General features: G+C 45.8%; 1 protein-coding gene across 2 annotated transcripts in view; it reads right to left on the bottom strand.

The window, feature by feature from the left end:
* C2_1H18orf54 (chromosome 2_1 C18orf54 homolog) overlaps positions 1-22,521 on the bottom strand; it is a 173,210-nt gene that overhangs the window by 109,890 nt on the left and 40,799 nt on the right. For both annotated transcript variants that reach the window (XM_078674817.1, XM_078674818.1), the window contains exons 2-5: positions 11,403-11,751; positions 8,383-9,180; positions 6,944-7,094; positions 5,626-5,740 (exon numbers count right to left, since the gene is read on the bottom strand). In XM_078674817.1, coding sequence (XP_078530943.1) covers positions 5,626-5,740; positions 6,944-7,094; positions 8,383-9,180; positions 11,403-11,697 — 1,359 coding nt within the window. In that variant the 5' untranslated portion in view covers positions 11,698-11,751. The remainder of the gene's footprint in view (positions 1-5,625; positions 5,741-6,943; positions 7,095-8,382; positions 9,181-11,402; positions 11,752-22,521) is intronic.

The following is a 22,521-nucleotide window of genomic DNA, read 5'->3' as shown; positions in this document are numbered from 1 at the left end:
CTTTGTGAAGACTCTGGGGGGGAAGTGGTGACTCCAGATGGGAGTACCTTGAATTGGTAATGTTAACCTGCTACTACAAACCTGAGAAATTTGCGGTGAGCCGGGTGCATTGGAATATGAAAGTAGTCGTCCTTTAAGCCTAGAGTAGACAGAAAGTCGTCCTTTTGCAAAAGAGGTAGGACCTGTTTAAGTGTTACCATGTTGAAATGGTCTGACTGTATGTAAAAATTTAGTTCTGTGAGATCTAATATTGGTCTGAGAGAGCAGTCATTTTTGAGAATTAGGAAGTAAAAGGAATACATGCCCGACCGTTGATGTTGTGATGGTACGGGCTCTATGGCTCCTTTTAGTATGAGGGTTCGTACCTCCTGTTTGAGGAGGTGTAGGTGATCCAGTGAAAGTTTTTGTGACTTTGGATGAATGTTTGCAGGAGTGTTGATGAACTCCAGGCAATAACCAGAATGGATAATTTGTAGAACCCATTCGTCTGTTGTTATTGACTTCCATTTTGGTAGTAAATGTCACAGTCTTACCCAGACAGGTGTTAAATGGTCGGGGGAAAGTGTGGGCAAGTCACTGTTTTGTATTGGAGGGAGAGGTGCGTGTGCTGGAACCTCTACCTCTGCCTTTGCCGTTGTTTCCTCTGTAACTCACTCTCAGGTAATTTTTAGAGCTGGAGAGTTGATTATTGCCCTTGTAAGTGGATGCAGTTTCAGAGGAAATGTTTTTGGACCCTACTCGATAGAAGGAGCGCCGAAAGGAACCACAGCCTTGTATAGATTGAAGGGCTCTCCCATTGAGTTAGCCACTTTAGTATCTTTCTTCACCTTCTCTAGAGAAGAATCTACTACTGGCCCAAAGAGATGCTCTTTATCGAAGGGTATGTTCATTATGGAGGTTTGAACCTCAGGTTTGAAACCAGATATGCGCAGCCATGCGTGTCTTCGTAAAAGTATACTAGTGTTCACTGCTCTAGCAGATGTGTCAGCAGCATCCAGCCAGCACCTGATTTAGTTGTTTGAAATCAATTGTCCCTCACATATTAGGTCTTACACTTTAGATTTATGTTCTTGGGAGTATAAATTGCATGAGTTGTTCCATTTCATCCCAATGCACACAGTCATATCTTCCCAGTAATGCCTGTGTATTAGCTATGCGCCAGAAGTTAGCATCCTGAGAGGCTACCCTTTTACCTGAAGCATCATGAAGCGTTGATTCCTTATCTGAGGTGGAGCATCTGTAGTAATTTGTGAGTTTGCCCTTTTCCGTGCATTGGAAACTACCAACGAGTCTAAGGGTAACTGTCCTCTAATGTACACTGGATCAGATGGTGCAGGCTTATATTTTTTATCCGCCATAGGGGTAAGGATACGTGCCCTGACAGAATCCTTAAATATGTCATCTACATGCCTGATCATTCCCTTTAGCATGGGTAACATATGTGTAGATGTATGTGTACTGTTGAGTGTATCAAAAAGGAAATCCTCCAAGGGATTCGTTGTGGAGCTGCACCCCCATGGTAATTTGCAGCCCTGCCTAGTAGCTCAATATAACCTACACTGTCGTTTGGTGTTCAGGGCCTAGTAGGATACAGGTCAGGGTCATTGTCTGTGGGCGAGTCAGTGTTCTAGTCGTCTGTAGGTCCTGGTTGACTATCATCATTATCATCATCATCCCCATCCCCGTCAACTTGGTTGTCAGGTGTATGTGGTGGTGAATGCTCAGGTGAAGTTGGTACAGGTAGAGATTGAGGAGAAGGTGGTGATGGAGGAAGATGAGGAAGAGGAGGAGGGGAAGGGTTAGTTCCAACAGTTCTCTTCTTTAACCCCTTCCACGCTCATGACGAGCTGGGCTCGTCATGAGGTAGCCTCCTCGCACGCTCATGACGAGCCCAGCTCGTCACGTAACATGCGATTTAAAAAAACTCAGCGTACGGGCGGAATTCCGCCCGCACGCATGCGGTTAAAGGAATGTAAATTCCTGTTCAGTATCAGTCCTTCTCTTTAAGGTCACCTTGGTGGTAATATGTATATAAAGCATCTTCTGTTTCGGGTCCGGTTTATCGAGCGGATCGTCAAAACAGTGCTTTTTTTGTGATTTTTTCAGAGCATCAGTCTGTTTCGGCACCAAAGTTTTCGGTGCCGGCAGCTTAGGGGTTGGTGTCTCCGGATCCGAAGTGTTTTATGGTGCCGAGTGGTGAGGTTCGGATCTGGACTTGGGCTTCAATCCTGAAGCCTTTGGTTCGGTGCCCGACTTGGAGTGGGGCTTCTCGGAGCCGGAGGTTTTTTGGACGGCTTTGGTGCTGAGTCTGAAGGTGGGGCGTCGGAAGCCTGTTCTTGGTGCCAACCGGGATCTGAGGGCGTGGGTTGGTCCAGAGCCTTCTTTTTAACTGGTTGACTTAGGAGTCGGGGCGAAGAAGGGACTGTACTTATAGTACTTTGTCCATGCGGGATGTCCTCATCCTGGTCGGAGCCCTCCTTTTAAATGGAGATCAGATCCTGCTCCTCTTCTGCCCAGATAGAATCGCCGGTTTCTTCTTCCGATTCAGGTCCGAGGAGGTCGAGAATGGAGCCTGTGCATTGGCTCTGCATGGCACGTCAAAACCGACGGTCGCAAAGCGCCTTCTTGGAGCCTGAAGTCCTACCACAAGCTTTCCGACTGAAAGAGGGTTTTTCCGAAATAAACACGATACACGAAGAATGGGATACGTGATTGGAAACAATATCATTGAGGGTGAGTGTTCTATGCACCGAGGGAATCTGTGTCGAACCGGAGCCCAGCAAGTAACATCCGTACCCGATGGCGGAAAAAAACACTCTGAAGATGGAGTCGATGACCATGCGCACTATCACCTACCTTTCGAAGAAAAACAAAGTTCATACTTCTGGGCCCAACACTAGATGGCGATCTATGCATAAGCATGTGATCTGCAGCTCACATGCCTCGAACATTGTATTTATTTTCAGACTTTGACCTGCACTTTTATCAGCTGTCAGTATGTCCCAGCGATATTATGCTGGATGACTCATATGTACCATCGATTCCCCATACAGGTAACAATATACCTCTATAAAAGCATTCAAAGCACAATAAAGTTCCACATAATTTAGCTAATAAAGCACTCTGAAGATTCCTCACAGGTTTGCACTGAGCAGGTGTGTGTATATTCTGTGATGAACAGAATAAGCCTTGGAGGAGATCGCGGAGTTGCGCATAAGAGCAAAAAACATTCCGTGGAGCACCGCAAGCTGGAAAGTGCTTTAGATAAATGGTGTTCACAGTGATTTTCAAAGCTGGGTGTTTGTCTGCACTGTGTAATCATCGCAAATGGCACCTTGCACAGCGCAAGCGGGCGCTGCTTCCTTTCTGCTGCTCGAGTGGATTTTTTTACGCGAGCAGCAGCTTTCTCAAAGCGAACAAACTGTTTCTCAACGTGACTAGTCGTGAGCATATGCGACCACTCCAAATGAGAAATCCGACCACCCGTGTTGAGAAATTTCACCGGGAGGTTGATTTTCCATGCTCGCGCTCGCCAACTTGACGTTGACTATCATCGCGAATGAAGAAAAATCTCGCCTGGAGGTGGATTTTCCTCACTTGCAAACTTGATGTGGACGGAACTCCGTGAGCGCCATGTAACGCGGAGTGTGGAAAACTCCGCAAACTCCACAAGCGGAGCAGTGTTCACCCCCCAGACTTGGAACAGAACAGCCTTATCAAGAGGATGGCGATTGTTTGCTCTGGAAGAATGTTGCCACAATGCTGATGCGGCCTCTGAATGACATGGGGGCCCACAGTAACAAGTTCAACTTTAAATGCCAATATATTAACTGGTAATCGTCATGACGCCGGAAACATTGAAGGCAAAGATTACAAGCACCAATTAAAAAAAAATCATAACTATAATTGGAAATGTGTTAACCATAAGGAAAATGAAAGGCAATGATTTTCCAGTGCAACAATGAGAGGACTACACAGCCCAGCATGCCCGACAACTGCATAAAAAGAGGCGACAATTATCAATCATTGTAATCAGATGCAAAACCACCAGGAAGAAGACAGATTGTCGACACAAGTTGTGTTGTCTGAAAATGTGCATTGCAGTGAGAAATGGCGAATAAAAGAAGTTGCCTGAATTGAGCGCAGCGTTTCTTCTTTGTCTTGGCTTTACATTACGAGGGTTGACGGTCTTAACCCTAAACGCTGGCACCAGCAGTGGAGTGAGTGCACCGCATGGTAACCGCTTTGTCTTCGGAATATCTAGATATAATATATATAGGAATATATGTGTGTGTGTATATACACATATATATATATATATATATATATATATATACATACACATACACACACACACATACACACACATTTGGAAGTGTATTGAAATACACTGTCTGGAAAGAATAATAGTTTCTACAGGAACCAAGCATAATAAGATTTGCAGGGGATACTACATTTGTCGAGCACAAAATACAAGAGTAATAACGTATGATTGAAAACCACTAGGAAACAATCAGTAAGTTAAAAATCAGATCATCAGTTCAGGGACAAGATAGGCTTTGGTGGGAGGATCTAGAACTGGTTTTCCGCTGACTTTATTTCCAATAAATTTCGGATCTAAACTGTTGTGCTAACCATTTGGCGTCTCACAAAGATCCAACCACTTCATCTATGTCACTTAACACGTACATGGAGCCTGGGAGGTCCTGATCAACTAGGCATGCTCTCGCCACCAGCTTACAGGAGACATCCGACTGGATGCAAGTATCTCCACCTTAGAAATCAAGTGGGAGGTACAAGCTACTAAGTGGTTCAGTGGTTTTAAGTAAAGTCAAGACGAGTTCTGTTTTTTTTTCTAGACCTTTGCTTCATATTTTGGTTTCAACCTGTACCCATGCCTAGCTACCCTAATGAGAATCGGTAAACTGGTCCTCTCTCTATGTGACATTAGGACAGTGTTTCAATCTCTGCTGTTATGCAGGGTTGATAAAAAGGGATACAGCACTGTACTTACTGATTTCACTATGTCCTAGCTTGCACTCCTACTTGGTGCATAGTTCACCTCGATTCGTTATCATGAACTGCATGAATAAATCGCCCTAACCATCAAGGAGCATCAGTGCCTTATATTGGTGTGCAGCAGCTCTTTAAAATTGCCTACTGTAATACCGTTGGATATCTACAATACAATTTATAAGGTCTCGAATGCGGAGGTGTAAGAACATTCAGCTGCACGAGGACCTACAATTGAAAACCTTGAACCAAATCTTATCTCTTTTCTAGCATGTCGCCCTACAATATCAACTAGTTGCTTTTTCTTTTCAGTCCTCTTCTACATGTATTAAATGTAAGCAAAAATTTGGAAATGTTTGGCTACTATCTATGACTCTCTAACACTGGTGGATTAGTATTCGATTTCTGGATCTTATTTTTAGAAATGTACACTTCATTTACCGCTTTGTAATGTGAAGCTGTGAAGCAAATCTTAGAAAGTATTGCATTACCGAACTTATAAGCAGCTTTCAACGCATTACAAATCTACAACACATTGTGGCATAAAATATACACTTGCTGATAACTTAAGAAACTCAACCAATTTGTAATAAACTTATTAACTTTCCATACCGGTTCTTGACATTCATTGTTTGGACCATCCCTATGCAATTCATTTACAGGATTGAATTGCTTTGCTCCTTCAATATCTACATCTTCTTCACAAAAAACTGGTACAGGTGACTTGCTGAAATAAATTTAAAGCACATCATTAATTAAATGCACTTGAGAAGTAGTACTTATGCAGTGTTACATTTCTTCATGCCTGCTGATTATTTGAAATAGAGGTGCAATAATGTAATGTCAACAAAAACGGTGCAAGACTGTAATGTTGGCAGCAATTATGCTGAATGAAAATTGTTATGTGTTTTATTATTATTATTATTATTTTACAAACCATGATGCACATATCATTTACCTTTGCAGAGCTACTGTCTTTAAACTAAGTCAAGTTTGACAGGAAAAAAACATTCCTTTGTGTATCAGGATTATTAAGCCATCCTCAAGATCTGTACCCACATGAAGGACATTTATATAGCACAGCTATGTGAACAAGGTCATCTCTAGGTTCTGCTCATCGCAGTTACAGAAGAGGCAGGACTTAAACTGATGGGTACTGAGTTGATCTTCCTTTTAAGAAATGAAGTTAGGTGCCACATTTCAGGGGAAAGAGAACTGCAAAATTGGAGGCTAATACAGGGCAGTCTAGTGCCACCCTCAGCACAGAATCAACTGGAAATAAGTTCACTGGCACCATTTTATAACATGGGACCATAAAGACCACTATGTGGAATAGGGTAAACATAAAGCAGAAAAGGCAATCCTTTATTTTTATTCTTGCCTCCACTGGAAGGCAGTGTAATGCTCTGTATGCTTTGGATGCATGGTCTTTGCATCATAAGAGCCGAGTCGAAAACCTACAACATGTTCAAATGTTGCTTATTGATGCCTACGTTGGAGAGCATTCGCACAGTCAATCATAGAATTGGTAACAGACAAGCTAATCAGAGCAATGAGAACTGTAAAAAAACATTACTGCTGAAACCCAAAATGAAAACAATATGTAGAAACCATATGTAAATGGAATTACCAGCAGCTTGTTAATGTGCTATATATGAGTAGCAGGAGACAAGATTCAAATGAACAAATCCTCAAGAAAGAGCCGACTCAGTGTAAATACATGTAGAACATCTTTCAAGAGACTGCATGGTAGCATGTAGATATAGAGCATCAAGTTATACAGCTTGTGTCAATTTTGTAACATTTAAAGAGTTTCCAGTCTTGTGAAAAAAACCTGGAAACATAATAAGACATAGAAAATAACGGCAGAAAATGAGGACCCAAATAAATGGCCGTCAAGAATGTCATCAGTACTTTTCATTCTGCTTACAAAGTAACCGGAATCTTCTCCCAAGATCGATCTGCTTCCAAGATGTCTTCGGTCTGGGGGCTGCAGTGTTTAAGCGTTGGTGTCAAAAAGCCTCTATTTGAAGATTCCAATGTTCTCTCTGCTTTGAGTAGCAGAAGTTCAATCTGGTCATCTGTAAATATAAAAACCCATCGTGTGAGCATTCTATGTCAATTAAGGGCATTCCTCGGATAACAGAACGTTTTAGTATTCGAGTCTCATTTGGTTAATAAACAAACCATTAGCTACTTGCAATATAACATTTTTCTAATACCTTCGATCAGAACAGTAACAACTAGATAAAACACTTCAGCCATAGAAAGAGAACAATCTAAAGTGGGTGGGATAGAGCATTGACGTAAATATCAGTAATTAATCATAAATAGGAAGTAGTGGAGATGTTAGCACTGGGACTGCCTATGTTTCAACAGTTTCTTGAAAAAAACTTGCATGGTTCAGGAAATAGAATAGGACATTCGCAGTAATAATATGGACAGTAATGCCTTTGAAAAACGTTTCTATAAAGATAGAACAGAGAGCCCACGAAGTATGTCGTTCTAGATGGAAAAGGTTGAAAATAATTAAGGCTATGTAGGACAGTTTTCATTATTATATATAGATCAGAGGCATAGTTCATCATACCCATCTTTGTGGCATAACAAAATTAATTAGATCAGTCAGACAATGATGTGTAAGAAAGCAATGATTACATCACAACCTGAAATTGAACTCTTTACTTATAATACACCCGGCATCACAATAAAATATTTCTTAATTTTGTTTTTGAAATGTTAGGCTAAGATACAATTCTCACTCATATTACAAATGCATTCTTGAGATGTCAAACCAAACGGTGCATTTGTTTAATACAAAGGCAAAATTTTAACATACGAATACATATGGAAACGACAGATAGATGATGGCAATATTGAAACAAAAAACAGTGCAAGAGGAAAGGTTTTGTTCAGCATATTCGATGTTATGTTTAAGAGACGGTGTGGGAAGGTTCAGCACCAGCATAAATTCTAGTTTTCATTACTGAAAGCAAAAAACAACCATCCCGAGAAGGGACATTGTCAAAACTGGTAATATTATAGATTTCAAAAATAACACAGAGCAGATATACTGAATAGTAACATAAAGGAAAGGGTAAACTGGTTTACCATAAAGTGTCTCTATGGTAACAGACTAAATTAGCCTAGCAGTCCTTACCTTCCGTCAAATTCAATGTCTGCCTATGCAGCAACATGGTCTGAGCTGATAAGGAGTAGAAAATCAATAACTGTTTAAAATATTGACCACAGAAACCCATGACAACAGAGCAAACATAATGCCGCTTTACGCATTTACTGATTCTTTCAAAAGGGAGTTCTAATATAGCGGTCTGTCGAAATAAAATGGAAATGAATCAATGCAGTTACCTTTGAATGGTTCTTTGGAATGGCTTGGTAAGCTTGACCCTTTGAAAGGCAACCGTTGAGGGTCACAGGTTCTAGCATGTTGGTCTACTCTGAATAAATCTTTGTCTTCACTTTCTGAATACATATTACTATTTTGAGGGATGCTGTTAAATGACTCGTACTGGCCCAGAAACCTCTCATCAAAAGATTGTTTGTGCTGCGCATATAAACCTTTCTCAGTTGTTTTATCAGTTTGTGGAAAATTGTGACTGCCAGAATCCGACACAAGGTCATAGTTTTTCAACCAGACTGGGTACTTGATGTCAGAAATGCTGGTTATGCCAGAAACATTCAAATCAGATTTCTGGCTGGTCAGCCATCTTGGATATTCTTTAAAGGATGATGTTGGAACTAGTTCATGTTTCCAGTCCTCTGAATGTAATGTAAAAGGATTAGAATGTAGTTTATGATCAAGTGTAGCATCTTCCATTTCAAACGTATGCTTTTTCTTTGCAACCTTACACTTCAGTTTCTCTTCAGAAATGCTCATATTGTAAACATTTGCTTTTGCATTACGATCTAAAGAAGATGATCTCTGAGCGCATTTCATTAGTTTTTTTGAAGGTGGTCGACCTTTCCCATTGATTTGTTTCCTGCTGTTAAGCTTAGACATGTATGCTTGGTCAACTGGTAACGATCCATCAGATGCAAAGCCGAGAAGATCATCAGTTGTAAGGCTGACCAGTTCTGGATCACTTGGAAATCTTCGTCTTGAGGTTGAGGAAAAAGAGCTGGGTTTTCTTATCCACTCTCTGGAAGCTGAACATATGAAAAAAGAGAATTTAGTAAATCTAGAAGTACACAGTTTAGAAAACCACATACCTGATTCTATTTACAAATCAATATTCAACATGCAACTCAACAATGTACATTTTTCACCAAATCCCGAAATTTAAAACATCTCCCTATGACACTCTTAAACCGGCTTTGCACCCAATTGATGGAACTTCCTTCCTCCCCTTATCAAAACACAACCTGATCTCCTTTGTGTTAGAAAGTGATTGAAAACACGCCTTTTTTGATTTCACTTCAACTAATGTGCAATTCATTCAACATACTCGTCAACATTTATCTGTCTACTATTTCGACTTTTGTACAGTAATTTTCAATCGGATCTCATGCTTATAATGTTGCTTTATAAACTTCTATTGTTATTTGTAAAGTGTCTTTCTACTAAGGGGCCAAACCTGATCTCGTTGGGAAAGCCCTCCGTCCGAGTCGGATCCGGAGTGCTTTCCAACGGACTCGCACTCCGGGGCTCTGAATGCCCGAGTACAATGCAAACACGCGCTTACGGACACGGGTCGCTCTGAACCCCATTGAAGTCAATGGGAACCTGTTGTACAACGCGTACATAGGCTTCCATTGACGAAAAAGGTATGTTGCCCAAAAGGGCGCCCAATGTAGTGGGGACGCGTCTGTGCCACCTGCACCATACATGAACGTGTTGGGGGGACCCTTGGGTCCCCCCCCTGTGACCGACTCATAAGGCTAAGGGGTGAAGTGTGGTCCGGCACGGACCCCGAAGTTTGCTTCCCAGAGCTTTTACGAGTCAGAAACTCTTGTCTCAATCCGGCTGTCGGAATCGTGCATCGTACTGGCTCGGTCAGAAATCGCCTCTATTGCAAGGCACGGTTTGCTAACGGCAGACACGTACGGAGTGATCCGGAAACATCTCGGTCGACGATTTCATGTTTCCCGCATCATACTTGCTCACTTGTACAGTTGTACGAGTCGGTCGGGAAACACGCGTCCCGCTTGTACTTTTCCCGGCCGGATCGAGTTCAAAGCCATTCCGAGCGAGATCGGAATCGGCCCCGAAGTAGTGATATAGCACACATTGGCAAAGCGAAAAGTCTTGCCAATACAAGCGCTATTGGCTTACCCAATATGTTTTAGCCATTTTGTACACTAGCGTGGCTGCTGTCCAGCATGGTCAAAAGTTAGTGGCATAAAGGAAAGTAAGTGGAGCGGTATAGAGTGGAGTGGAGTGTTGTGGAGTGGCGTAGAGTGCGTGAAGCGCCTTACAGTGAAGTGTCAGAGTGAAGTAGAGTGCAGTGCAGTGCAGTAGTGAGCAGTGGGGTAGTGTGCAGGGAGGTGGAGTAAAGTGACGTAGAGTAGAGCAGAGTGGCACAGAGTGGAGCGGGTTGAGTGGAGAGGCTTTACTTTTCTTTCTCTGGCTGCAAACAGGAGTTTGTGAACACCAATTTAAATGCATTTTTATTTATTGCTTGGACTTTCACGACCCACCAAAAATCGTTCACGACCTGCCAAGCAGGGCCTGAACATACAGTTTGGGAAACACTGAGGGAGGTATTGTAAGAAGCTTAGAAAGCTATGCCCTAAAGAACTTTAACCAAAATAGGTTTCACTGATTGCATGATTTGTGCAGGGCGCAAATACTCAGGTTCAGCATGTCCTGCTTCTCACCTCCCTCCTGGCTCCTTCCTACATCCTGACTAAAGTTCTTATGAGCACTGCCATGGCAATTGTGAATTAAATAAAAAACAAGACAGTAGGGTAAATTTTACCAATATTATAGTAGAGTGTAACATATAGCCGATAATAACTTATCTGCAGAACATTAAAATAATTTGACATTTTATACAGGCAACACCACAAAATAAGTAATGGTCATTCATATGACCTTTGTTTCTGATACTTTGAGACCTATACGCTTCAATTACCTTCTTCGCCCCTGCTCCTTGTGGGTAACCAATGCTCTCATGTAGATGGTGACGTATCATACTATAAACAAATTGCTACTTTGATAATTGAAATAAACAAGCCATTTGAGGTTGCCTAAGAAGGTGGATGTTGTGGCTATAAACCTCAGAAAATGTATTTTTTAATTAAACGTTCCAGGAGAGGGTGAGGCAAGAAGTGAGGGAGTGGGATTTCCTTTTTAATGAGGTCTGTCTTTCCATGTAGTGCTACAATTTACGCATTTGTACAACAGCTTTCGTTTGCTGGGTACTCACCTGCTTTTTGTTTAGAAGGAAGACTTGATATTGTGTTGCTTCTAGAAGAAACAGTGCGTATGCAGATCTTTCCGGTACTTGCTACTGGGGACTGTAGACTTTCCTCAAAGTCTTGGATATAGGCTTCCAAGGCTCTGCTGGCGGAGTCATACAGCTTGTCCTTGTACTGAATGGAGCTCCGGAGAGAACTTGAATATGTGCTGGAGCTACCAAGACTGCAGCTGGCAAGAAGGGAAGAAATTGAGATGGTAGATGGAGATGTGTGGCCATCACCTTTTGTAGTAAAGCTGGCCATGACGTTCTCAGAAAAGGTACTTGATGAAACAGGCAAACATTATGCTACACCAAGCTGCAAATAAAAACACAAAGAGTTAAACTGGAAATTCATAAGAGAAGTGAAGACATCAATATACACTGTACTGTCAATAAGTTCAGAGGAGCGACTGAATCACACTAACCAATGGTAGATGTCATCTGCCCTGCGGCAAGTAAAACATCCAGTCCTGATGACGGTCACAAAAGGAGACAGCGCGGTAACAAGGAGGGACTAAGAAGCCTCATTATCAATCGGAAGCCAGCATTTACCCTGGACGATGACGCCAGCCAATGAAAAATATGGACGGGGCTTCTGCGCCACTTCTAAAACATACCCTACTACAGCATGCCTCGCAAAGCGAGAAGCGCATGCGCTGCAACGCTAGCCTTGACCTAAAAATGACTTACACCAGGCCCAGAACGATAAACAAAACAACATTGGGACAGAAAAGATATAGCAGCCAGACAGGGGAAAAAGGACATTTTTAAAAGAGACTGCCAAGTAGCCCCTGAGAGGTGTGATAATTTCAGTCAGTTTTAACTTTTTGGTAAAGCGTAGGTTTTAAAATTGTAAATTATGGGCTGAAAAATCAAAGTGTATCCAAGGTGACAATCTAGAGCGCAGAGTTCTCGTCTATGAATATCTTATAATGGAGGCTCTGTAAGATTTGTAGAGCGAACCCTCTAAGGAGCCTTTCCCTCTGCTGTACAGCTATAGTGTGGTGTTTGTTAGCTTTAGTATATATGCCACAGGATACAAGAAACTACACGCCACTGTTCTTGGGTGCTTTATGACTGCAGCTTAACCAATCAGGTGCAGACTTGTGGTGCAACTAATTCCTTAAACGATCCGGAGGCATTCTTTACTAACTGCAGTCACAATCTATTCTTTTATTTTACTACATCATGTTGTAGCTTATCTTATTTCTTAGCGCTACTATTTAGGAAAATGGAGAAGGGACCTGAGGCACAAAAAGTGAAAGTGATTCTACAAGGGTCAGATTGAACCAGATTAAACTACATGTCACACAGTTCCGCAGATAAGAACGTTTTGCTACACTAAATAGAACTTTTAAAAGGGGCATACGGGGTGAACAGAATGGAGTCAATTTTTTCTACATATGTGATATGAAATGGGGCATTCTGGATTTGCCTCGCCGTAAAAGACTGCATCAGAGTAAAAATGGTGTCTAATGATTTTGAACTATTTTTGCTGTATTTACTTCGTAAGAAGTGGAGGTAATGTGTAACTTGTTTCCGTTTTGAATCAAGTAAGCAGATAAAATAAGACAACATTTTGCAACATTTTTAAGAAAGGATTCGCTTTTCTTGTACTAAAAATATATATTATTATAATACATCTAAACTGCTTACAGGCACTGAATGCATATTTTCTTCTTTTAGCAGTAGTTTCCCCATCTGAGCCTGCGTGTGAACATTGTGATTGGGTCTTGATTCCAGCTATCCAACAAAACAAACAACCGCAGGGAAACGCCAAACATGCTCATTTTCGCCCAAATCCAGCATAGCAAAACAAATAAGGGCATAATGAGGTCCCCCTCTCCGCTGACCAAGGCGTGACTGGCTGTAGCGAGCACCGGGCATTTCCCGGTGGGCCACCAGGTAGGGGGCCGGTGTTGGCCCCCTGGGTGCCTGTTTTTGTTACCGGGGGCTGGCAATATCGGCCCCCTGTAACAAAATCGCCCGAAACCAGCCCTAGAAAACAGCTCAGCCACACACCCTCTGCCCCCTAGGGGGACCAGCCAAGCAGTTTGCCAGGGCCGGTTTTGGTTCCCAGTCCGGCACTGCCGCTGACCCACAGGATGAGCATTACACAAACGTAAAAGCTCTGATAAAAATGCTTGTTTTCTGCCGACACTCAATAGTAATGAATACACAAAGACAAAAAATAATCTTAACATTTGCTTTAGAAAGATTGTGTGGTTGATTTACTCATCAAGAGAAAGAGGTCATTTCAAGAGTTGATTTCCATCTGGTCCTTTTGTCGCAAATAAGGCTGCTTAAAGCCAGCCAACTCAGACCAAATATTATGCCTCTATTTTATAGAAGTATATTGCTTCCATGAGTAAGTAGATACTCAGGATGTAGGTAGATAAACTAGTGTCCCAGGGTGGGGTGAGACGTAGGGGTCGGGTCAGACTCTTCTACTTGGGGACTGACTCGGGACGTACGATCCAAAGAAGCAGAACCAGAGAACTTAAAGAAGCTTTTATTTGTGTATAAGTCTTTCTTCTACGGCTTGTAATCCGTTCTCGGGCGAAGGCTGCTGAATCGAACACCGTCGTACGAGGGGTATCCAGCTTGCCTCGGGAGTCTTGTCCGGTCGTCCCAGGGTGTGGACTCGCCGTATGAAAGGAAAGAGACAAGGTCGAATTAGGACAGGGTTCTGGTACTGGTATACTCAGGGCCGGGAGTGAGGGAAACCAGTGCTCAATGGTGTATATACAAACAGGGGCCGTGGGGTAGTGCTCGTGAGGAACAAGGTCTGTCTGAGGATGGAGCTTTACAATGGGCTTTACAACTATACAGGTTTCTCGCTATGGACTCGGGGTCCCAACCAGCCCGCCACTTTGCCCCGTACCTGTTGGAGCCACGCTCCTCCTGTGGGAACGTGGCGGGGCGACGTGGTGAAACGTTGGCCTCCTGGCTTCTCCGTCTCCGCTCCGGCCTTCACGATGGTCTCGATCTCCTCTCGGTTCCTGCACCTTCCTTAGCTATCTTCTCTCCTCGCTTCTCGGGATACGCTGTCCGCTTCTTCCGGGTTCCAGCCTCCCTTTGACGCTGGCGTGCCTCTCCAGAGGGGCGGGGCTTCGTCTGTGGAATCCGTTGCGTTAAAGGGGCCGTGTTCTATTTCTCCCGCATTCGGCCACCAATAGCCATGGTTGCCATTCTCCCACTCCGCGTCATCTGCATGACCAGGCTGCTGTGCAGAGGGAATGGAGGTATGTGAAAACTTGGGGACGGACCACCAGTCCGGAGTCAGATCCCCCGCTATGGTACCCTCATCAGCACACAGGGGGCTCGACCTGTCACAACTAGACATCGATTTTACATCATATCCAGGAAAAGGGAGTATGGATTCAGGCCCGGTTCTAGCGGGTGGGCCGGGTGGGCCCGGCCCACCCAAAGATGAGCCTGGCCCACCCAAACAGGAGCCTTGGCCCTCGCAGTGAGGGCTTGAAGGCAGGCGCAACGCGCAGGTCGTGTGTGTCAGCCCGGGGAGACAGCTTCCCGGGCGCACACACACACAAACAGTTTAAGATTATCGCAGCCGCACCAAAGTACTTAACAGGTCTTTAAAAGACCATTAACATGTTAATTAGGCTTTGTTTACTTTTTTCACCCCTTCATCTCTGCATGGTGAAAGGGGACAAATCCTTTCTTTGACAACGGTAACCTTTGGTAACCTTTGCCTACTGTCCTGCTGCGTTGATATTTCTTTTTCTATGCAGCGCAGCGGAAAAGTGGTCTGTTTATTCCTAGTCACCCCCTGACCCCATGCAGCTGCTTATCACATAAGGCTGTGACACAAAATATGACTAATGGAGTAGGTAAGAGAATGTGTTACAAAAAAAAATTCTTTTTAAAATCTGCACAGGGCCAGCAGGACGCATACTTCGTATGTGCTTCATTTAAACAGTTTTTATCATTTATCATAGCCGATGCTGGTCAACAATAAAACAATACAAAATGGCAATATCCAGATAAAGTTGGTGATTAATGATCCTGCTTTAGAGCAATTGTTTGTTAGTATTTTTTAGATGCAGACGCACTGTATTTTATGTGGATAGCTCAGTGGGTTACTGCCTTTGTCACAGAGATCCTTGTGTTACTTCAGAAGTTACAATCCTAACAAAAGGCAGTGAACAATGAACTGCCACCAAAGAGCTGCAAACAAACATGAATGGTATAATTAGAACTTCGCTTTTTTTGTTTTGTGATATAGTTAGAACTTCCCTAGTCTTTTCATTATTCTAATGTTGCTAAAATGAGTATGTTTGGGCAGATATACATTTTTATCAGTAAAGCTGACCCCCATGGAATACTCTTTAAATCCTAAGGTTGTGTTTCCCCAGACCAAACCCTCTTAAAATATACTACACCAGAATGGATGATCTATGATTCCTACACCTTGTAATCCTCATTGGCTAATGTGACATTCCCTGTAGACTGATTTACATACTTGCATGATTCATTGTCTCTGTAAGTGTGTGCGTGGTGTAAAGTACTGACACACACTACATTGATATGAGCAGCGTTATACAACACATTAAATGCATATGAGAGAGGGGATACGTAAACATGAGGGGCGCTGGTGGAGGGTGCCAGTGAGGGAATCCGAGGAGGAGGTAGTGGGAGGGGCTATGGAGCGATGAGGGGCACTGTTGGAGGATGACAGTGAGGGAATCCGAGGAAGAGGTCATGGGGTGGAGGGGGAAGCTAGGGAGAGATGAGGGGCACTGGTAGAGGGTGGTAGTGAGGGAGTCTAAGGAGGAGGTCATGAGGGGGATGGGCTACAGAGAGATGAGGGGCGCTGGTGGAGGGTGGCAGTGAGGGAATCCGAAGAGGAGGTCATGGGGTGGAGGAAACTAGGGAGAGATGAGGGGCACCGATGGATGGTGGTATTGAGGGAGTCTGATGAGGAGGTCATGAAGGGGAGGGGCTACAGAGAGACGAGGGGCACTGGGGGAGGGTGGCAGTGAGGGAATCCGAGGAGGAGGTCATGAGGGGGAGGGGCTATGGGGATATGAGGGGCACTTGTGGCGTATGGCAGTGAGGGAATCCGAGGAAGAGGTCAATAGGGGGGCATGGACGGATGAGGTACACTGTTGGAAGGTGGTAGTAAAGGTATTTATGGAGAAAGAGGTTTTTGGTGCAGCGCCAAAAAGACTTTTGCATCAGCGCTGAAGCCGGCCCTGTCATGGCCTTTCTGTTTTTGTTTATTTAATTAGCAGTCGGGCCATAAGGGCCACTGTGGAACATACTTTAAAGTGCGTGCTAATTATATTTATTGCTCTATTCAATGTTTTAAGTATGAAGGTGATTTTACTAATGTTTTTACCGGGAGATGGTGCCTGACATGGGGCGGGGCCCAAGGTCATCTTTGAGATAAGGTGCACTGGAGAGGAATAGTGGCTAATCAAGCTTGTAAGGGAGTGCGTTGAAGAGTCCGTGGTCAGGTGGAGGTAGTAATGAAGAGGGATTCTCCCTGAAGGCTCACAGAGAGGGAGCCAGAAAAGTGTCACTTGCCTGATACTCCCACCTCAGAAACCTCCTCTTCCCATCAAAGGAACATTACATAGAAAAAACACTTTTTGTGAGTCATAACATTAAAAAGAGATTTGGAAAAGAGTGAGTTTTACTGGGCCTTGTAAGACTAAGAAGAGGTAAAGGAGGGCCCTGAAGCAGGCCTGCCTAGACATATATGCGACAAATCGAGCCCGCAGTGGCCCACCCAAATGCGTCCTTGGCCCACCCAATTAAAAATTCCTGGAGCCGGGCCTGTATGGATTTGTTATATATGGCTCAAGGTTGGAAACAAGGGACAGCAGGAACTGGAGGGGAGAGACCGCAACGAAGCAGGCGGGGTTAGGAAAAATAGGGTCGAGGAAGCAGTGCTTGTGTGTAAGGGCCGAGGGAGGATGTGTGGCGTAATGAAAGAGCTGCCCTCTTTGAAGTTGGGGAACTGGGTTCGAGTCTGGAAAGAGGCTCAAACATCCCAGGATTTTGGGCAAATCACCTCATATCCCCCCCTGCCTAAAAATGAGTTTGTCCGTTTTTAACACAACTGGTGTTCATGTAAAGCACTCCGATACCTTCGGGTCGAGTTCGCTCTATATAGAACTGCAAAAAAAAGAATAATAAACGGGGGTGGAGAAGGCTTTGCACCAGACAGGGGGAAAAGCACAATGTGCGGTGCCGAGCCGTTAATGGCTTACGATTGAAGGTGTGATCCTTGATCTCCATACACCGCCCATAGCTGCCAAGTGTTAAGACTGCTTCTGTGTGACATTTCCATGGTTTTGGTGTGTTTGTGACATTCACGTACTTTACGAGTGACACTTTAGCACAAGTAGATACAAGTATTAATACTCATGTAATGAGATACATTTCAGAAATTATTGGGTAAAATTAACAGAACACAAATAGCTTCACACACGTTTCCTGTGTGCTCAGATCCATGTATATATAAAAACATGCTTCCAGCGCTGCAGTATTATTTAAAAGAACAGCCAGATCCGATGATGTAACGGAATCTAAGGAAAACAGGATATATTCGAAATTCAGGTAGATTGAAAAATTACACATGGAAACAGTCAGCAATAAGTGTGTTTTTGAAAGGGACAAGAAAAAAAATAACCGCGTTGAACACACAATCCTCTCATTATTTAAATGCAGCTGTAAACGGCACTGCTTGCAGCGAAAACACACGGAGATCGCTGCTAGCACTACACCTCACCTCCACCTCAGACAGAGGACTTCTCGCTGGCTGGCACACTGCCATACCGAGAGCACTCGGAGCAACTTGCCGGCAGAAAAGAGCTATAACGAGCACTGGCATAGCCTATAGGTCTCGCATTTGGGACCTTATAAGTGTTTAGCCATGCAACAGTTGGTGTTGTTGCACCAAGGATATTCTGCTGCATAACTAAATACTTATAGGGTCCAAAATGCGAGACTTATTGGCTATGCCAATGCGTGTTTGTTTTTTTGTTGCTGTTTTGTTTAAGTTGCCAGATCTAAAATGGTTTTTGACATGGGACATGGTTTTTGTTAACAGTTCTTTGCATCAAATGAACTTGTTTTCATTGCTCTGAATGTTGTTTCCATTCTGGTTGTAGGAAGCAGTCATTCCCGGGGGTGTGGGGGCTGCCTAGCTGGGCACATGTGCCGAACTTTGCAAATGAGAAAAAGCCTGGTGCAGGCGCAATTTACAAGTGTGGAGTCAGTGAGCCCCAGGCAGCATGACTCACTCACACAGGAGTTCATGCACTGCACCTGCATACTCAGCATGGTTTAAGGAAACTCGACCCACTCCCTCCCAGGCATCAAACACATATTTACCAAGAAACTCTGAGAAGAGCCTGCCTGCTACACTGACGGCTGGTGGTGCGTGTGCCTGGTGAATGAGTGCACTGACCGCTGGTGGTGTGTCTGCCTGGTGAAAGCGTGCACGGACGCTGGTGAAAGCGTGCACTGACGGCTGGTGGTGTGTGTGCCTGGTGGAAGCGTGCACTGATGGCTGGTGGTGTGTGTGCGCCTGGTTGAAGTGTGCACCGACAGCTGGTGATGTGTGTGTGTCCGGTGAAAGCGTGCACTGACGGCTGGTGGTGTGTGCCTGGTGGAAGCATGCACCGATGGCTGGTAGTGTGTGACGGCTGGTAGTGTGTGTGCCTCGTGAAAGTGTGCACTGACGGCTGGTGGTGTGTGTGCCTGGTGGAAGTGTGCACTGACGGCTGGTGGTGTGTGCCTGGTGGAAGCATGCACTGACGGCTGGTGGTGTGTGTGCCTGGTGGAAGCGTGCACTGACGGCTGGTGGTGTGTGCGCCTGGTGGAAGCGTGCACTGATGGCTGGTGGTGTGTGTGTGTCCGGTGAAAGCGTGCACTGAAGGCTGGTGGTGTGTGTGCCTGGAGGAAGCGTTCACTGACGGCTGGTGGTTTGTGTGCCTGGTGGAAGCATGCACTGACGCCTGGTGGTGTGTGTGCCTGGTGAAAGTGTGCACTGACGGCTGGTAGTGTGTGTGCCTGGTGGAAGTGTGCACTGACGACTGGTGGTGTGTGTGCCTGGTTGAAGCGTGCACTGACGGCTGGTGGTGTGTGTGCCTGTTGGAAGCGTGCACTGACGGCTGGTGGAAGTGTGCACTGAGGGCTGGTGGTGTGTGTGCCTGGTGGAAGCCTGCACTGATGGCTGGTGGTGTGTGTGCCTGGTGAAAGTGTGCACTGACGGCTGGTAGTGTGTGTGCCTGGTGGAAGTGTGCACTGACGGCTGGTAGTGTGTGTGCCTGGTTGAAGTGTGCACTGACGGCTGGTGGTGTTTGTGCCCGGTGAAAGCGTGCACTGAAGGCTGGTAGTGTGTGCCTGGTGGAAGCGTGCACTGACGGCTGGTGGAAGTGTGCACTGAGGGCTGGTGGTGTGTGTGCCTGGTGGAAGCGTGCACTGAGGGCTGGTGGTGTGTGTGCCTGGTGAAAGTGTGCACTGACGGCTGGTGGTGCGAGTGCCCGGTGAAAGCGTGCACCAACGGCTGGTGGTGTGTGTGTGCCTTGTGAAAGCGTGCACTGACGGCTGGTGGAAGCGTGCACTGACGGTTGATAGTGTGTGACGGCCTAAGTGCGTGTGCCTGGTGAAAGTGTGCACTGACAGCTGGTGGTGTGTGTGCCTGGTGGAAGTGTGCACTAACGGCTGGTGGTGTGTGTGCTCGGTAGAAGAGTGCACTGATGGCTGGTGGTGTGTGTGCACCTGGTGGAAGCATGCACTGATGGCTGGTGGTGTGTGTGCGCCTGGTGGAAGCGTGCACTGACGGCTGGTGGTGTGTGCCTGGTGAAAGCGTGCACTGACGGCTGGTGGTGTGTGTGCCTGGTGGAAGCGTGCACTGATGGCTGGTGGTGTGTGTGCCAGGTGGAAGCGTGCACTGACGGCTGGTGGTGTGTGCCAGGTGGAAGCGTGCACTGACGGCTGGTGGTGTGTGCCTGGTGGAAGCGTGCTCTGACGGGTGGTGGTGTGTGTGCCTGGTGGAAGCGTGCACTGACGGCTGGTGGTGTGTGTACCTGGTGGAAGCGTGCACTGACGGCTGGTGGTGTGTGTGCCTGGTGGAAGCGTGCACTGATGGCTGGTGGAAACGTGCACTGTCGGCTGGTGGTGTGTGTGCCGGGTGGAAGCGTGCACTGACGGCTGGTGGTGTGTGTGCCTGGTGAAAGTGCGCACTGACAGCTGGTAGTGTGTGTGCCTGGTGGAAGTGTGCACTGACGGCTGGTGGTGTGTGTGCCTGGTTGAAGCATGCACGGGCGGCTGGTGGTGTGCGTGCCTGGTGAAAGCGTGCACTAACGGCTGGTAGTGTGTGTGCCTGGTGGAAGCGTGCACTGACAGCTGTTGGAAGCGTGCACCGATGGCTGGTAGTGTGTGTGCCTGGTGGAAGCGTGCACGGACAGCTGTTGGAAGCGTGCACTGATGGCTGGTGGTGTGTGTGCCTGGTGGAAGCGTGCACGGACGGCTGGTGGTGTGTGCCTGGTGGAAGCGTGCACTGACGGCTGGTAGTGTGTGATGGCTGGTAGTGTATATGCCTGGTGAAAGTGTGCACTGACGGCTGGTGGTGTGTGTGCCTGGTGGAAGTGTGCACTAACGGCTGGTGGTGTGTGTGCCTGGTAGAAGCATGCACTTATTTATTTATTTATTTATGCGTTTTTATATAGCGCGGACTTTACCCGAAGGTGTCAGAGCGCTTCACAATAGGAACAGAACTGATACATGAGAACATTACAAGTGAACAAATTACAAAAGCAAACGTTACATTACATGAGGCAAAAGTAACAATCGTGAGCAAACAAAATACAAGAGGTAGCAAACGGTGCATCACAGGAGGAAAAAGTGACACGTGTGCAGGTTACAAAAGCGTACAAAGTACAAGTAGAGGTATAATACTGCAATAAATGGAGGACACTCAAACACAAGTCAAGTCAAGTCAAGGCAAAAATGTGTATAGCGCACTACTCACCCGGAGGGTCTCAAGGCGCTTGAGGGGGGGGGGGGGGGGTTGTTACTTATCAAATAGCCAGGTTTTGAGTTGTTTTCTGAATGAGAGGTGGTTCTGAGTAAGGCGGAGGTGGGTGGGGAGAGAGTTCCAGGTTTTGGCCGCCAGGTAGGAGAAAGATCTTCCTCCCATGGTGGTTTTACGGATACGTGGAATCGTGGCGAGGGCTTGATTGGACGATCGTAGTTGGCGGGTGGGGGATGTAAAAGGTCAGGTGCGTGTTGAGGTATTTGGGTCCTAGGTCGTAGAGGGCTTTGTGTGCGTGGGTGAGAAGACGGAACGTTATTCTCTTGTTGACGGGGAGCCAATGAAGGTCTCTCAGGTGACCGGAAATGTGGTCGTGGCAGGGTATGTCTAGGATGAGTCTGGCGGAGGCGTTTTGAATGCGTTGGAGTTTTTTCTGTAATTTGGCTGTGGTTCAAGCGTAGAGGGTGTTTCCGTAGTCCAGTCGGCTTGTGACAAGTGCTTGAGTGACTGTCTTTCTTGTTTCGGTGGGGATCCATCGGAAGATCTTTTTGAGCATGCGTAGGATGTTAAAGCATGATGATGAGATGGCGTTGACTTGTCTGGTCATCGAGAGGGAGGAGTCTAGAATGAATCCCAGGTTGCGAGCATGGTCCGCTGGTTTGGGCGCGCTGCCTAGGGCTGGTGGCCACCATGAGTCGTCCAAGCGGAGGGTGATGATCCTAGTATGAGGACTTCCGTCTTGTCTCGGTCTCAAGTCTCGGTCTCAAGCAGCTGGTGACCACCCCCACCCACTACGCCGGACACACACTCGACCCAGTCTTCTCATCCTGCAAGGACATCGCCTTCAGCCACGCCACCGGACTCAACTGGACGGACCACAGCTGCGTCCACTTCAGCTTCAGAAGGACCACGATCCACCACCACCAGCAACAGGCTGCACGCAGAAGCTGGAACAAGATCACAGCCGACCAGCTCGCGACTTCCCTGAGCAAGAACCCACCCACCAGCGCAACGAACCCAAGCCAGGCGGCCACCAACCTCGCGAAGTGGATCAGCAACTGCGCAGACGAC

Source organism: Lissotriton helveticus, chromosome 2_1 (assembly GCF_964261635.1).
Source record: "Lissotriton helveticus chromosome 2_1, aLisHel1.1, whole genome shotgun sequence".
Lineage (NCBI taxonomy): Eukaryota > Metazoa > Chordata > Amphibia > Caudata > Salamandridae > Lissotriton > Lissotriton helveticus.
The sequence above is the reverse complement of the archived record's forward strand: the minus strand, read 5'-3'. Positions and strand labels throughout refer to the sequence as shown.